We start from the raw sequence: 18,201 nt of genomic DNA, 5'->3' as shown, positions 1-18,201 counted from the left end.
CCTTAAAAAAAAAGATCATTTTGATTTATCTTGTTTAAGAAACAACACTGCATAAGATATTAAGGTTTTTCAGAGAATGTATTTTTAACGTGTATTTTGTCTTACTGTACTGGCAGAGTTTTTATAGTCAAAACAAATGAAAAAATCTACCAGTGCTGAAGAAGTAATCCAAAGTATTTAGAATACATTACTGACCTTGAGTAATCTAACGGAATATGTTACAAATTACATTTTACAGCATGTATTATTTAATCTGTAGTGGAATACATTTCAAAAGTAACCCTCCCAACCCTGTATGACATACTGTATGTTTTGAAACAGAAAGAAAAAAATGACAGTAAAAAAAAAAAAAAAAAAGTCCTGAAGAGGGCACTGTAAACACGTTGACAATACTCTCTGGAATTGCTTCAAACTCCTCTCCCATGCTTTTAAACACTCCATTGCTCACTGACAGAACTGACTGTCTTATTTTTCTGTTCCTCTTGTTTCAGACACCACATAAAAATGATGACACTTTGGTTGTTGAAGTTGTTCATTTTTGCATCAATTTGTTGCGGTAAGTAGGACAAATGTATCATTTCCTAATTATTTTAAACAGTTTCTTAGCACAATTAGAGGCCAAGTTAAAATTGTTTTCTTATGCCTTTACAGAGTGTCATGGAGAAGAGAAAGTTGATCAGCCAGAACAACAAATCACTGAGTTTGAAGGAGGATCAGTAACGTTACAATGTAAATACAAAACAGCTGCTGGACAAACAGAGTTCTTCTGGTACATCCAGAGAGCAAATGATTTTCCTAAGTACATCCTGAGGAGAAATACATATGGAGCAGGAGAGAATGGCACAGAGTTCCAGGAGAGATTTCACTCTGAAGCGATAAAGTCATCAGAATCAGTTCCACTAACAATCAAGGATCTGCGTGTGTCTGATTCTGCTGTGTACTACTGTGCTCTGAAGCCCACAGTGATCACAGCATATTCAGCACTCATTCAAAAACAGAGGAAGCACCTAATCTTATGACATGGTGTAAATCCACATTCCATTGACTTCTGTTAGCTCACATGACAAGAACATACATATTATTTAGAGAAACCTTTAAATTAAGCAATTAAAAATATTTTCTTAATTCTTGTAGTGGTACAGTATGCAGAGTGAATTTGATTGACTGAAATTTGTTGTAATAAATGTCTAAGTGCACTAAGTTATCTTTGTATTCTTGTGTGAAACATCTTTAAAATTTTTAATTTTGTAACCAGCATTTGTATATCATATTTATTGAACTAAGTGTAAATTTGTCTTGTGAATATGTGACAGACAGGATGGTTATGTCACTAACAACAAACACCCATACATATGTATGCAATAAACTACCTCTCTAGTGCACTTTTCAAACTATTTGTTTTCAAAAGCAGTTATTAAATAGCACATTCTTATAGCATTCTAAACTAATTTTTAGAGGAACTAATGATCCTAATTTAAGGGATGATTTAAAAAAACAATACTCTTACAGTTAATATAAAATAAAACAAAATAATCTAAAAATGATTTTTAAATGTAATATAAATTGTAATGCTTTTAGGAAACCAGAAGATGGTTAGATGCACCACATATTCTGTTGAACACAAACAAAGATTTTTTGAAGGATGTTTGAGGTGTTTTTAGTCCATACAATGTAAATCAATGGGGTCCAAAACTTAAAGTATAAAGGTAATCCATATGATCTGAGTGGCTTAATTAGTGTCTTCTGGAGCGAAATGATAGCTTTGGGTGAGAAACAAATCAAATATTTCAAAAAATCTTTGTTTGTGTTCTGTAGAAGAAAGAAAGTGTGAGTGAGTTTGAGGCGGCATAAGGGCAAGTAAATGATGAGAGAATTATGTTTGGGTGAACGTTTCCTTTAAACTATTCCCTCTCAACAATTTCCTCTTATGTATCTGTGTCAGTTACTTAATTTATTGATTGCTCAATGTATTTTCTGTGTGCAGGGTTCAAGACAGTGTTGAACAGCCTTTAAGAGAAAAAATTCTGGGAGATCAAATGACTTTACTGTGCAGATACACTTTTTATACACTTTGTGCAGCAAATGCATATCTATTCTGGTACAAAGAGCAATTCCAAACAGCACAGGCATAGATTTAGGTAGGGATGATAGGGACATGTTCCTATCAACTTTCAGAGAATCAAAAATGTCTTGACTAACTTTTGGGCAGTTTTACCACTTAGGAAACACTTAAAATTTATAAAATGCTTTTTATTTCCATTTTAATGACTATTAAAAATTCTCAGTATCATTAGTCATGTGTAAATTATTGTCCGACAGCTTCTGTCGCATAAAGGTGTAGTCACGTGGCACCTGTTACTTTTCTCAGCCCTGTTCAGGATGCACCAATCACAGTCGTTTGTGATTACGGTGTATTTCCATTTGTATCTTTGGTCCAATCCTTTGAACTAGTAGATTTAAACCAGCATACTTTTAATGTACAATTGTTTCCTTTCAAAGACTAAGTCAAAAAAGGGCCTGAGTTTTGTATGCGGCCCAATGGAAGATTCTGCTTTACTGGCAGTAAGTGCCCTCTTGAGGAAGACACATTTGAATTTGAGTGACTATGCCAGGTAAGAGGGTGGATTAGATGAGCAGGATTTTAAAATGCTAGTATAACTGCACAGACAGCCAGTGGGGCTGCACGATATATATATATATATATATATATATATATATATATATATATATATATATATATATATATATATATATATATATTTTTTTTTTTTTTTTCCGGTATACAAATTAACTTGCAGTATATGATTTTAATGCATTCATCTGTAAAGTTTATAAAGATACAGTGAGCAGAAAATTTTAGGCATGCATCTAGTATGTGTGTGTTTCTATGACGACATAGGTGGGTGTGTGAGAGAGTCGAGCAGGTAGCTCATCAAAATGAGTCAATATACAGTGTCAATGCATAGATGTTAAAAATGTTTACTAATATTTCATATTTTCTGCACACAATGTATAGCATACATTTAGCCAATGCATGTTTTAGATAAGAAAAGTATTTTTTTAGACCTTTGTGATCAAAATAGTGCCAGTAAAAAACAGGCTAATATTTTATGGAGTGGCAGAGGAAAAGAAAATGAGACTTGTTATATGCAGAAATATTGTGCCTATAGACATTATACTTTCTTGGATTCTTAATATCAACATTTTGAATAATGTCCTCCTTGCAGTATGACCCTACCAACATCTTTTGTAAATATTTTGCATCATAAAATGCTTTATGTTTTACAGAATGATTAGAAGATATGGTTTTGAATTTACTGAGCGAAACATTCAAGAGAAAATGTGATTTGTTCTATTGGAGAAGCTCCAAAAACTACTGTTTGCAGGTGTGATGGCTGTGGACCAGTGCTGCAAATGTCATCAGTAGAAAAGGAGAGCCTGTGACACTGAACTGCTCATATAATACAAACAGCAGTTATGTTACGAAGTAACAATTGCTGTTTGTATTACTTAATTATGTACTTCACTGCATGGTATAGACAGTATCTTAAAGTAGAAACTCAGTATTTAATTTGGAAAGATGCCCTGATATGGAGTGGTACTGGGACCCCCTCTGATCCTCGGTTTCAATAAACTACATGACATACATCCTGTAGCGAGGACGCCGAGGCAGGGGTGTTATGATCCATATACAGTTTTAATAACAGTATAAATAATAAAACAAAGTAACAAAACAGAGAAAACAAAAGGCAGGCAGTGGTTCGGTACACAGGCAAACAGTCCAGAAAGGCAAACCAAGTAAATCCGATAGGCAGAAGGGTAATCCAGTAAACAGGCAATAAATCCACAAAACTCACAAGCAGGCTGGGAAATATAAGAAACAGGCAGGAGTTAAAACACAGGGAAAACAGGATGGGTAAATAACGCTCAGAAATGTTGACAAGGCAAACAAGACTTCGCACTGAATGCGAGAAAATAGGGAACTTAAATAACCAGAGTTAATGTGTGAGAGTAATCAGTCCGAGCGGAGGATTATGGGAAATGTAGTTCATGAGATGTTAATACTCCGGGGATGGTGACCTCTGACGGCTTACAGGAGAGGTTGCAGGCACCCCCCCCCCACCCGCGCGCGAACAGCTCCTGACGTGAGGAGGTTGTCTGCGTTGGGGTCTACCTCGACCTCTGGGAGCGGGACGATTAGGAAAATTGTGATGGAATTCAGTGATGAGAGCAGGGTCTAGAATGTCCTCCGAGTTCGTCCAGGAATGCTCCTCAGGGCCGTAGCCCTCCCAGTCAACCAGGTATTGAAGCGTCCGACCCTGGCATTGAGAGTCTAGGAGCTTGTGTACCCGAAAAGCTTCCTCTCCATCAATGAGGAATGGAAGGGGTCTCTGGGGGACTTGAGGGCCCTCCTCTCTCGGAGACGTCGCGGGTTTGAGCAGGGAAACATGAAAGGTGGGGGAAACATGGTAATTAGCAGGGAGCTGGAGTTTGAATGATACAGGATTTATTTGACAAAGAATCTTGAAAGGACAAACATACCTGGGACTTAGTTTCTTGCACGGGAGTCGCAGACAAAGATCTCGGGTAGATAGCCAAACCCATTGTCCAGGAGCATAGTTAGGGCCAGGGCGCCGATGAAGATTGGCCTGTTCACTCTGTCGGCGAATGGCATGCTGTAAGTGGACGTGAGCTTGATCCTAGATAGCCTCGCTGCACTGCATCCAGTCGTCGACTGCAGGTACATCGGATGGCTCCCCGGACCAGGGAAAGAGTGGGGGGTTGAAAACCTAGGATGCACTTGAAAAGTGTGGTTCTGGTAGCTGATTTGAACAGTGAGTTCTGAGCATATTCTGCCCAGGGCAGGAAACGGCTCCAGTCATGCTGGTTGACTTGAGAGTAGGCCCAGAGGAATTTACCAAGGTCCTGATTTAGATGTTCAGCTTGACCATTGGATTGAGGATGGTAACCAGAGGTTAGACTTACATTGACGTTGATCAATTTGAAGAATGCAGACCAGACTCAGGAGGTGAATTGGGGACCACGGTCAGAGACAATGTCTTCGGGTAGGCCATACAAGTGGAAGACGTACTGAAACAGGTTCTCAGCACATTCCATAGATGAGGGGAGCTTGGGCAGAGGGATGAATCTACAGGCCTTAGAGAAGTGGTCCACCATGGTTAAGATGGTAGTAAAACCTTGAGAGTTGGGTAGATCTGTGACGAAATCTACAGCGATATGGGACCAAGGATGTCGAGGGGCAGGTAGAGGCTGAAGGAGACCAGACGGGAGCTGTCGAATAGATTTAGAGGTGGCACACACATTGCAGTTTTTTACATAGTCAGCAACCTCAGTTGCTAGGTTCTCCCACCAAAACCGGTTTTGCACTAACCTGCAAGTAGCTTGAGTGTCCCGAGCAGGCCGAGTCATGAACCCACTGTAGTACTCTGTTGCGTAAGGAGTTGGGAACAAAGACCTTATCTGGAGGGCAGTCAGCGGGAGTGGGTTCTTGGTTCTGAGCTTGGGTGATGTCTGCCATTATGTCCCATTGTACGGGAGTGACAATGAAAGTAGGTGGGATAATGGAAGTCACAGGGTTGTTGCCAGTAGTGGACCCATAAATACGAGACAGGGCTTCGGCTTTGGTGTTCTTGGAGCCAGGTCGAAAGGTGATGGTGAAATCTAACCTGGAGAAGAAGAGGGACCATCGAGCCTGATGAGGATTTAAGCGTTTAGCAGACTGAATTTATTCCAGGTTGCGATGATCCGTGATTACCAGAAAAGGATGACGAGCTCCCTCTAACCAATGTCTCCGCTCCTTGAAAGCCACCTTCATGGCTAAAAGTTCTCGGTTGCCGACATCGTACTTTCTCTCCACAGCAGATAACTTGGATGAGTAGAAGGCACAGGGATGAAGTTTGGTGGGAGATCCTTGTTGTTGGGAGAGTACTGCACCAACTCCTGAGTCAGAGGCATACACTTCCAGCACAAAGGGTCGAGTGGGGTCTGAATGATGGAGAATGGGGGCAGTAGTGAAGAAACGTTTGAGGTTATCGAAGGCTTGACGAGCAGGGGGTGTCCAGTTAAGTTTCTGAGCTTTACCACAGAGCAGTGAGGTGAGTGGAGCAGCCACTGAGCTGAAACCTCAGATGAATCATCTGTAGAAGTTGGCAAAAAAAAAGAAAGCGCAGTTCTTTGACTGACACAGGCAGTGGCCACTGCAGCACGGCTTGTACCTTCTAAGAGTCCATGATGACCCCCCTCAGGAGAGATGACATATCCCAGAAAAGAGATGGTAGGCTGATGAAACTCACATTTCTCTATCTTGGCATAGAGTTGATGTTGTGGTTGAGCACCTCTCTGACATGTTGAATGTGCTCGTCGAGGGAAGAAGAGTATATAAGAATGTCATCTATATATACTATAACCCATTTGCCAATGAGATCGCAAAATGTGTCATTTACAAAGGCTTGGAAGACAGATGGACTATTGGAAAATCCGAAAGGCATTACCTGGTATTCATAGTGGCCAGTGTGTGTAGAAAAGGCAGTCTTCCATTCATCCCCCTCCCTGATGAGGATTAAATTGTAGGCATTACGAAGATCCAATTTGGTGTAGATCTTGGTGTCTCATAACTGCTCTAACGCTGCTGGTACCAGAGGGATAGGATAGCGATATTTGATGGTGACTGAGTTCAGGCCTCGATAGTCAATGCATGGACGAAGACCCCCATCCTTCTTTTCTATGAAGAAGAAAGCAGCAGAAACAGGAGAAGTGGATGGTTGAATGAATCCTTTTTCAAGAGATTCCAAAATGTACTCCTCCATGACTTTAGTCTCAGGTTCATCCATCTGCGTGGAGGAGAGGAGCCTGGCAGAAGGTCAATGGCACAATCGCAGGAACGGTGAGGAGGAAGCTGAGTAGCCTTGGCTTTGCTGAATGCCTCCTGGAGATCCGAATAACAATGTGGTAGGATCGAACTCTCCTTTTCAGGGAGGATTGTCGTGGTGCTAACAGGAGGGAGAGAGATGGGTTCAGGAAGGTTGAGGCAAGACTGGAAACAGGAAGCACTCCAATGAGTGATTTGTCCATCGCTCCAGGAGATCTCAGGGTTGTGAAGTCTCAGCCATGGCAGGTCAAGAACCATCTGGTTCTTAGGAGAGTGAGTGATGAGGAACTGAATTTCCTCATGATGAAAGAGTCCAACTCGAAGACGAAAGGGTTGGCTGATTTGTTGAATCTTGCCAGAGCCCAGGGGTCGTCCATCTAGCACTGAGACATGTAAAGGTGGGACACATGGGACAAAAGACATTAAGACTCATGGCAAGAGCCAGGTCAATGAAGTTATCTGCAACCCCCGAATCTAAAATGGCAGACAACTGATGTTCACTGTTTTGAACATGCAACATGAGAGAAAGTTCAAACTGTTCAATAAGAATTAAATTTGGAAGTTCTGAACTCACCGCCGCGAGTTGGGCAGGCAGCCAATAAATGTCCCGACTGTCTGCAGTAGATACATAATATCTCTCGGAGATGGTGTCGTCATTCCTCAGAGGAGAGAGAAGAAAGACCCACTTGCATGGGCTCATGATGACTGGTTGCAGCAATGTTAGAGTGAAGTGACTGTGAAGAACTGACTGGACGACGGGCTTTAATCAGATTATACAGGCGAATGGCTTGTTTGATGAATTCATCGAGAGATCTCCCCTCAACACGACATGCTAGCTCAGATTGAAGATCAGGATTTAACCCCTGACGGAACAACAGCTTCAAAGTGTTAACGTGCGGAAGGATAAGGCGAATTCAGCAACAGACTTCTTCCTCCGTTTTAAACTCAATAGAAGTCCTCCCGGGTCCTTCCCACCCTCAGAATGCTCAATAACCTCTCTTAAACAAGTTAGGAAGTGAAACAAGGAACACTTTAAAATGCTTTCATGACTCCAAACTGCCATAGCCCAGTCTAGTGCTTTTCCTGACAGCAATGTTACAATGAAGGAAACATGAGCTTCATCAGTGGGATACATTAGAGGTAGTTGAGACAGAAAAAGCTCACATTGTAAGAGAAATCCTTGACACTTACTGGGTGATCCTTCAAACTTCTCAGGAAGCAAGAGTCGAGGATAAACAACGGTTGCAGAGTGCATTGTGCTGCAGGCAGAGTTGTTAGTGGAAACCCCCTTTCCAGATACTTGCGGGTTTGGCTGCACAGATTTAAAGAGTTCTTCTGTGATTGAGGTGAGCTTGCACAGCTGCTGATGGTGATTAAGCATGGCTGCTTGTGCTGAAACAAGCACGTGTAACTGTTGGAAAGCTGCTGGATCTAAGTCTGGCGAAGTCTTCTGTAGCGAGGACACCACGGCAGGAGTGTTAAGATCTATATGCAGTTTTAATAACAGTATAAATAGTAAAGCAAAGTAACAAAACAACAGAAAAAACAAAAGGCAGGCATTTACTGTGACAACACCTGTGTGGATACGATTAGGTTAAAAAGAGCTATAAAATGAAAGTTGGTAATGAAAGTGGGAAAGTAAGTGTTCTGGCCTTAGACAAATAATTCACTACTGTGTTAATGTGTTTAACAATCCCAAGAAGCCCAACGTTTTTCAATATACAGCACATTAATAACAGTGTGAAACAAGTTCTTCTGATTGATAGATATTTCACAGCCAAATGTGTGTGTGTGTGAATGTGCATTCAATACTGTTTCAATACAATTTGATAAAAAACAAAGTAAAAGAATAAACCATAAGTTACTTCACTTATAACTGTCACCAATAAGAATTAAAAGTAACCAATTTCATTGCTGATATGGTGACTGTGGACCAGACATGTGACTTCTGTTCAGATTGTAAACTGTGACACCTCTGGCTGTGTCATCCATGTCCCATAAAGATAAGCTATTCATCTGGCACAGGTGACACAATCCCTCAACTGACACTACTCAGTCTGCTCAACAAGTTTGCTGATCTTTAAAAATGACGTTGTCACGAAATACATGAATTCACCACAGGGTGGCAGCATATCCCAAATCCATAATGCCAGGGTGTACCACTTAAGGGCTTGAAAATATGGTCACAAGTGTGAAAAGAAAACAGACAGCTACAGTAAAGACAGAGAGGCACATTAGTTAGAATACATATAGCCGAATATTTAGTTAGATAACAAAGAATATACATATATTAGTAAAGTTAGAAAATATTCTGCCTCTTTAACTCAATAATGGCAAAATGTGTGATTATTGCTCTAATCTTAACAGCACATGATTTTGGTAAGAACATTCTTTCATTGTTTACACTTTAGTATGTGTCTGAGTTACTCAATATATGTAAATTATTAATGGTTAAATTTATATTTTCAGTGTGCTTGGGGCAAGACCTGATTGAACAGCTTTCAAGTGAAATTACTGGAAATGATGGAGCTCAAGTGACTTTAACGTGTAATTACACCAGCACTGATACAAATGTATATCTCTTCTGGTACAAAAAGCTACCGAACAGATCACCAAGATTCATGCTGAGCAAATATGCTTTTGGTGAAGGAACAACTGAGCCTGAATTTAAGAAGAGATTTTCTGCAACACTGGACTCCACATTAAGAACAGTTCAACTGACAATCCAGGATCTGCGTGTGTCTGACTCTGCTGTGTACTACTGCGCTCTGAAGCCCACAGTGACTAAAACACATTAAACACTCAGACAAAAACCTGCATGAGATTCATGGTGGTCTTACCACTATTTTGTCTCCTAAATAATATGCTTTGTATTTTTTGAACCTGCTTCAATACAGTACATGAGAAGATGAATATCTCTATAAATAAATATAAAATAGTATTTTTTTATAATTATTTGATTGTGTAATTTGTCCATTCCTTTGTTTTTAATGATGTAGGCTTCTCGGAATTTTAATAGTAATAATATAGTTAGAATGTCACTGATCACCACTGATAGTTATAAAAAACATAATTATGCAAAAATACTGAACTGTTAAGACAGAAAAAATGTGAACTGACTTGGGCCATTCAGGAAACTGTAACTGATAAATTTGTGAATATTGTTAACATGCATCAACTGTAGCAAACCAGTAGAGGGAGACAAATAATTGTCATTTGCAGTAGCTTGTTAAAACGAGGTTTGTTGTTTTCCTTGTTCCACAGAAAAAAAGAAATTCATATGGGTTTAGAACAACATGAGAGTGAGTAAATGATAGAATTTCCATTTCTCGGAGAGCTATACCTTTAGTATGTTAAACAGGGGTAATAATTTATGACTTGCATTTATTAGATATATTGTATTGACACAACACTTTGTACTGTATCGTGTATTGGCTACTAAGGTTAACAATGGAATTCATTTTACTATCAGTCATATTCAACAGGAACTTAAGGATGACTAAACAGCATCATGTGACAGAGTGCAAGAAGTTCCTGGGTGTCTTCCTGTGCTGCAGTGACTCTGATACACTCAGAGCACTGAAAGCCACACAAAGAGTTATGATTCAACATGGTTATATGCATTCTACTCATTCTCATTATGGGAACAGGTAGCCAATGCTAATAACTGGGTCATTGATGAAATGATGCACATAATCCACTTCAATAACTGTCTGGTTTAGTTCAGCTACGAACTCAGACATCAGAAGACTACAAAGGACAGTTCGGACTGCTGAGAGGATTATTGGTTGCCCCCTGCCCTCCTTTCAAGAACTGTTCACTTCCAGGGTGAGGAAAAGGGCTGGAAAAATCACTCTGGACCCCACTCACCCTGCCCACTACCTTTTTGAAATGTTGCCTTCTGGCCGGTGCTACAGAGCACTGAGTACCAGAACCATCAGGCACAAGAACAGTTTTTTCCCTCAGGCTATTCATCTCATGAACAGTTAAAACTGCCCAATTGAGCAATAACTATGTGCAATAAACAGCTTAGTCTATTTAAATTTATCCAACATATCCTAACCCTTCTGCCATTACATTTTCTTGTATATAACAGATTTGTACATACGTATATATATATATATATATATATATATATATATATAAATATGTAATTTGTAATGTATTTCGTTAGATTACTCAATGTCAGTAACGTATTCTAAATACTTTGGATTACTTCTTCAGCACTGGTAGATTTTTCACTTGTTTTGACTATAAAAACTCTGCCAGTACAGTAAGACAAAATACACATGTTAAAAATACATTCTCTGAAAAACCTTAATATCTTATGCAGTGTTGCTTCTAAACAAGATCAATCTTATTGATCTTGTTTTAAGGATTTTTAGATATTTTTACAGGAAAACAATACAAAAAAGATTAACAAGATTGAAATCATGATTTTTGCCCTAATATCAAAAGTCTAACTAGAAAAAAAGAAATTATGATCCAACGTGAATTTTCTTGATAAAAAAATATGATCGTGCCTGGTAACATGTGCATGTAAAATGGCTAGAAATAGCACTTTAGCTTAGCGTAATGCTGAAAATTTACACAAGGTTTATTTCTATTTCTTCTGTTCCAAACTTACTTCAAAATTACTTCTCTGTCTGCACGTATGAATGTAACACATCATAAGAAAATGTTTCACCGCTGCTCAAACGCTCTTTGTATCGCATCATTTATATGTATTAATGTTTTCCATCTGAAAGGATTAAATATTAAGTGAAACAAATGACAACTAAATGAAAAATAATCTCTTCAGTAATTAAAATACTTTTTGAATGTAACTGTATTCTAAATACCAATGATTTAAACTGTAACTGTAGTGGAAACAGTTACTTATATTTTGTATTTTAAATACGTATTCCCGTTACATGTATTCCGTTACTCCCCAACCCTATATATATATATATATGTCTTATTGTGTGTTTCTATATATACTTACATTTTCTATTCGCTTTTTATTTTTATTCTATGTTTTTATTATCTCTGTTTTGTTGTTGTATTGTTTGTGTATTGGAAGCTTCTGTCACCAAGACAGAATGTGTAAGCATACTTGGCAATAAAGCTCATTCTGATTCTGATTCTAAATGATTATAATTTGTTTTTAAACATCCAAACCATAATGTTTTATTGATATTAGTCTTTACTATTTGCATTGTATCCTGTGCTTGCAATATTATTTAGTCCACCTTGCTATAACAAATAAAAAATAATTACATTTTGTGGTTGTTTGAAGGCTTGGCAGCTGGGGACAACATTGAGCCAGATAAAGAGACAGAAATAATTACAAAAGAAAGAGAAACTGTAAAACTGAGCTGCTCATATAGTACAAGCAGCAAAAATTTTCTACTCTACTGGCACAGAAAGTTTTCTCATGGACAACCTGTGTTTTTAGCGTATAAATGTGCTCGATCATGGAGTACTGCTGACACTTCTGATCCTCGGTTTCTGGCAACTGCATCTGACACATCGACAGAACTCATTATTAATGGTTTAATGCTGTCAGATTCAGCTCTCTATTACTGTACTCTAAGAGTAGGAGCCCAGGGGCCTGGGAAGCTCACCAAGTATTGATGCTGACTACCACACCTGGAGTCGTGAGTTGGAATCCAGGGCGTGCTAACTGACTCCAGCCAGGTCTCCTAAGCAACCAAATTGGCCTTGTTGCTAGGGAGGGTAGAGTCACATGGGGTAACCTCCTCGTGGTCACTATAATGTGTGGTTCTCGCTCTCGTTGGGGCGCGTGGTGAGTTGTGTCGTGGATGCCACGGAGAATAGCGTGAGCTTCCACACGCGCTACATCTCCGCGGTAAAGCGCTCAACAAGCCACGTGATAAAATGCGCGGATTGATGGTTTCAGACACGGAGGCAACTGAGATTCATCCTCCGCCACCCGGATTGAGGTGAGTAATTACGCCACCATGAGGACTTAAGAGCGAATTGGGAATTGGGCATTCCAAAGTGGGGAGAAAATAATATATGAGGTGACACCTGTGAGTAGCTGAAAAGATTATCATATAAAGTATAAAAGTAAACCAGAAACATCATAAAGAAACATAAATGGAGGCATGGATCTGATCTGTTCTTTATTTAGAAATCATTCCAGTCATATAAAGAAGATGACCATACAGTACACTGGACAAAACATACTATCATGGTTTTATATATTGGCTAATGCATTTCTAGGTTATACTATTTATTTGAATGAATACTTATGCAAAAATGACATAGATGGATTCCTTAAAAATAAAGTTAACCTTTCAGAATGTGCTACAGAGTTAAGAGAAAGAGAGCTGTTTTTGTACTGGAGATGTCTGGATATTTTAACATTTATAACATGGTTTAAATGTCAGTGATGATAATTTATAATTATTTAGCATATCACAATTACACGTAATACAATGTATTATATAAATAAATAAAACAGATGGCTAGGGAGCCAAAGAAGGGAGAAACAGTCAGTTATCATTTGCTGAGACTTCATTTTCTTTCAATATAACTCTTCAATTATGCTAGATTTTTTTTTTTAACTCTTTATTTCCTCAGTACAGATTCACTGCCAACCAATCCTCCACTAGTTCATATACTGTAAAGACTAAAAACATCAATGCATAAAAGCAACTAAATGCATATTGAAGTTGAATGTGATAAGGTCAAATCCACACGAATCCATGTTTGTTTGAAAACTCTGTTATCAGTTATTTAACATCATCTTTTTCCAAAACTTTGTGGTACTAGACAGCATTTTTTTTTTTTTTTTTTTTTGGTGGAAGTACACAACAATCTAGTCTGGATGAGAGGCACAAATGTAGTTAAATCAATATTTCATAAAATAAAAAAATAAAAAACATGGCTTCAAGATACACAAAAATCATTCATCATTTTCAAACTGCCTGTTGTTGTTTAAATGAATGCAAAGATTTTTATTTTTCATTAGAGTTTAGTCAGTAAAAGTCAGAAAAGATCTGATTTTCAAAAATACTTTTATTTTCAAAAGTGAAAAGATTGAAAATCAAATGAGAATTTCTGCTGTAAAACACCAATCGCCACTGGAAAATTATGTAATTTAACAAGGCCACCTTGTGGCAGAACCTATGGTGGTGCTGAGTGGCCTACAATGCATGTAAGCTCCTCCTTTATGTGTGTAGCTTCAGCAAAAACACACTGTTGTCACATACTTTGAAATGTAAACTTGAGTTGGTTCATTAACATCATAATATCTGACAAATATTGCCGGCTTCATCTATAAACAATGTTAACATGGCTGATGAATATACTCTTGTTGGCTCTTATTTTAGGCAAGTACATTTAATGTTAAATAAACAATTACTTCTTATGATATATTTTTAATATGATATACGGTATTGTGATGATATTTGAAATTGTTTATATTATTAATTTGACAGAATGCAATGCAGAAGATTCTGTGGATCAACCAACAAGAATTCAAACTGCTTTTGAACATGAAGTGGTTACACTTCAATGTAAATACAGCACAAGTGACCAATATCCTTCTTTTTATTGGTACCAACATAAATCCAATGGATTCCCAACATACATGCTCCGTAAACTCTCAACTGGATCAAGCAGCAGCGAAAAAGAATTTGAGAAAAGATTTCAAGTGGATCTCAACAAATCCTCAAGCTCAGTTTCTCTGACAATCCAGGATCTTCATGTGTCTGATTCTGCTGTGTACTACTGCGCTCTGCAGCCCACTGTAACTGATTCACTGTAAGCTTCATTCAAGAACTACGAGCTCTGCTACTGTATGTGCAGGAGCTTTGAGACATTACACATAACAAACATAGCTATTAAACCACAAACACTACACAGTTTTTGACATGAGCATGTAAATCCCTCATGCAAACAAACAAAAGGCTGTGGGTGGAGCTTTTACCACAAAGATTTTGAGTATGAGAAGCTGAACAAGTAAAACAGTTATTCAAATTCTATTTTGCCATCACTGTCTTTTTGAAGACATTATGTTTCTCTTTACCTGCACAATGATCCAACTTTTCATGGGTAAGACATTGATTTAAGCAATATGTTTGTTAAAAGAAAATACAATAAATAATAAATAAAAGCCACATTTAATACAATACAGATTCTGATGTCTATTTTGTTGCTTGATTAATTGAGGCCCTTTTCTTATTCACAGGTACTTCTATTGCTGATTCAATGAAACCATTGTCTTCAGAAAAACAAATTTTAGAGGGTAAAAATGTGATTCTCTCTTGTAACTACAGTGTCACTACTGGTACCTCTACTAACTCTCTCCAATGGTATCGACAGTACCTCGGGGCAACACCACAGTTCCTACTTTCTGTAACTGAATATGCAAACAGATCTGAGCCAGCTCTTCGTCTATTTTCAAAAGCTACAAAAGAAATAAAACGTGTGGATCTGGAAATCTCTTCTGCTGCCACATCAGACTCTGCTCTGTACTACTGTGCACTGGTGCCCACAGTGACTGGAAACCCAATTACTCTGTACAAAAACCATAGACACAAAATTGCATCTAGAGCACACCTATCTAACCCCCTTAAATGCTAGTAAATTCACCAAATTCTTATTCAAGCTCTTGTACTTGTTGCAGAATTCAATGTTTGTCATGTACCGAAAAAAATGATCCAATCTGCTCAAAAGTACAAAAATAAATGGAAGGTGCTCTTTGATAGGGTTTGTCATGTACCTTTCCCTTTTATTCCCTCGATAAATTGTAAAGACTGCAGTGACACAAATAATTAGTCTTTTAATAATTACCATACACTTTCAACACTCAAATAATGATTCCTTGCAAAAATTTAATTTAAACATATGTACACCTTTTAATAATTACTCTTTTAGTTTGATCTAAATTTGTCATACAACTGAAATGCATAAATTTCAAGCAGCCTCTTTTTAATATGCTGAGACCCAAGTGTGACTGCTGTGTGCATTTTCCAATTCCCTTCTTGATTTGTAACTTGTAACACCTAATGCACAAAAAATTCTAGAGCAAATAGTTTTCCTAAAAATGTATGTCCACATATTTGGAAAACGAAACTAAGTTGTGAAATTTTAAAATAATACCAAGCTGTAGAAAGTCAGATTTCTTTTCATCAAATACAAGGTGTGTTAGGAAAACACAAATCAATGATTTGACTTGATTTGACTTTTATGTTACAATGTTTTTTTCTACTTTGGCAACCAAATCTCAATGTTCTCTCTTTGCACTGACAAACAAACAAGTAATAGCCATTGCTGAAGCATTTTACCAATCAGAAATGAACATAAATAATTCTGATTCAAAGTAATGGGCAGTATCATCCAATCACTGCCAACCGTGTTAAAATAAAATTATACATTATAAATTCTGAATATATGCACTGATTACCATTGTCCCATGTCTGCCAAACATGTTGAGTGGTGCAAACATCATCTGCAGCCTTCAACTGAACTACATTTTAGGAGTGAATGAACTTAGCTGCATAGGAAGTCTATAGGATGTTCCCTTGTTCCCTAGTTAGTGAATGACTTGACCTCCAGTGTGCTGTCTGTCTGCACTGGTCTCAGAACAATTCAAAATGCACATTATTTTCATCCTAACTCAACATAAAGCCTTTGAAAGCAAAACATTTTAATCATTGTGAAAATGCATAGTAAATATAGTATTTCTAATGGAAAAACTAGCACTATTGTCCACTACAGTGGTCATTGTGTTTAACAGCGTGCCGTTTCGCAATAAATCGCTCAAATAAAATTTTTTTAAAATGGCATATTGGATGAAACCAGAGACTCGGGTTTCAGGTTTCAATGTAAAAACTTAATTAGGTTGCTTACCAAATGTACTTTTGTTGGCGTTTCTCCCAAAGACAAACTCCACTGTGATCTGCGCCATGTTGTTTTGTCAAATGACTCTGTACGTTGAAAGTTTAACACTATACTGACAGTTCAGAGACTTCTGAACTGAGATAAGTCAGTTTAAATTAATTTAAATTATGCTTTGTGTATAGCAAAGCCAAAACACAATGTCTGCGCAGTAGGATGTGGGGTCTCACAAGGTTAATGTTGCACTTTATACTCTGGGAGAGTTGCTGTACAAATAAACTCACTATTAAAATGATTTCCTTGTCCATTGTGAATATTTAGTGTACAAAGCATTGCCCACACAGGTGTCTGCCAAACCAAGCAACTTAAAAGCAACTGCAGTGCAAAGGTAAATGTGATGGAGGCACACCTCTGTTCAGCAAAAATAGAATATAATTTTATACATGGGAACACCCGAGTGTGTATATAAGGATTGTCTTTGACAACATTAAAGGTGAGATACAGGGATTTGTTTAAAAGATATCACTCATCCTGTTGTACTTATAAAAGTCACAAAAAAGGTGATAATGACAAAATGATATTGAACGTATTTGCATTCTCATGTGGCTGAAGAAGGAGGAGCTAAAGAAGTACATTATGCTGACTCTGGCATGAAATGATTTCAGCTCAGTCCTGCCACTGTGATCATGTGTTCAATGATACTCCATTCAGTTATTCTGCTCTCTGCCTTAGCATGTGAGTTATGTTTCATGTATTCGATTTATGATCACAATGAAGTATGCTAAGATTATTTTAATAATGAATCATCAGAATCAAAGGGTGCCCTAAATAAGTTTACACACTATTGAAATGCTCACACTTACATCATGAATTGTCATAATACCAGCACTGTTTTAAACTAAAAGGATGAAAAGTGACATATTGCTTTTCTTTTGCAGGTACCAGTAATGGAGATACTATCACGCCAAACAAAACTGAGGTGTTTGCTGTAGAGGGTTCAAATATTACATTATCCTGCAGTTATTCCTCCGCATATGATCTTCAATGGTACCGTCAGTATCCCAGATCAGCTCCTGAATTTCTTGTGCTCATCGCAGATGATGTGGATAAAGCTCAGAAGTCTATTGTAGATCCTAGATTCAGTGCAAAACTCATCAAAAAGAAAACACAGGTGCATCTGGAAATCTCCTCTGCTGCAGTAACAGACTCTGCACAGTACTACTGTGCCCTGCAACCCACAGTGACAGGAAACACAGCTACACTGTACAAAAACATGATTCTGCTCAGGCTGGGAAAACAATGAGCTCCTTTAAATCAATACTCAATAAGTATATATATTAATATAAATAATATAAAAAGTGTGAAAGAACATGTATTTGCACATGAGAACCCGAGTTAATAAAATTTTAAATATTTGTTATTTACAGGGATAGTGCCTTTTGGGGTTTAAATCTACAACC

The 18,201-nt window shown here is 37.8% G+C and overlaps 2 gene segments (V, D, J or C); both read left to right on the top strand.

Annotated features, from left to right (window-relative positions):
* Positions 1-450: 450 nt before the first annotated feature.
* Positions 451-1,099, top strand: LOC127440365 (T cell receptor alpha variable 19-like). The segment is given in 2 exon segments: positions 451-556; positions 652-1,099. Coding segments are annotated over 2 exon segments (420 nt in total).
* A 16,321-nt stretch (positions 1,100-17,420) lies between these two features.
* On the top strand, positions 17,421-18,044 carry LOC127441192 (T-cell receptor alpha chain V region RL-5-like). The segment is given in 2 exon segments: positions 17,421-17,476; positions 17,680-18,044. Coding segments are annotated over 2 exon segments (414 nt in total).
* Positions 18,045-18,201: the final 157 nt, after the last annotated feature.

The sequence above is a fragment of the Myxocyprinus asiaticus genome, chromosome 5 (assembly GCF_019703515.2).
Source record: "Myxocyprinus asiaticus isolate MX2 ecotype Aquarium Trade chromosome 5, UBuf_Myxa_2, whole genome shotgun sequence".
Lineage (NCBI taxonomy): Eukaryota > Metazoa > Chordata > Actinopteri > Cypriniformes > Catostomidae > Myxocyprinus > Myxocyprinus asiaticus.
This window is presented reverse-complemented; position numbering and strand designations above follow the sequence as displayed.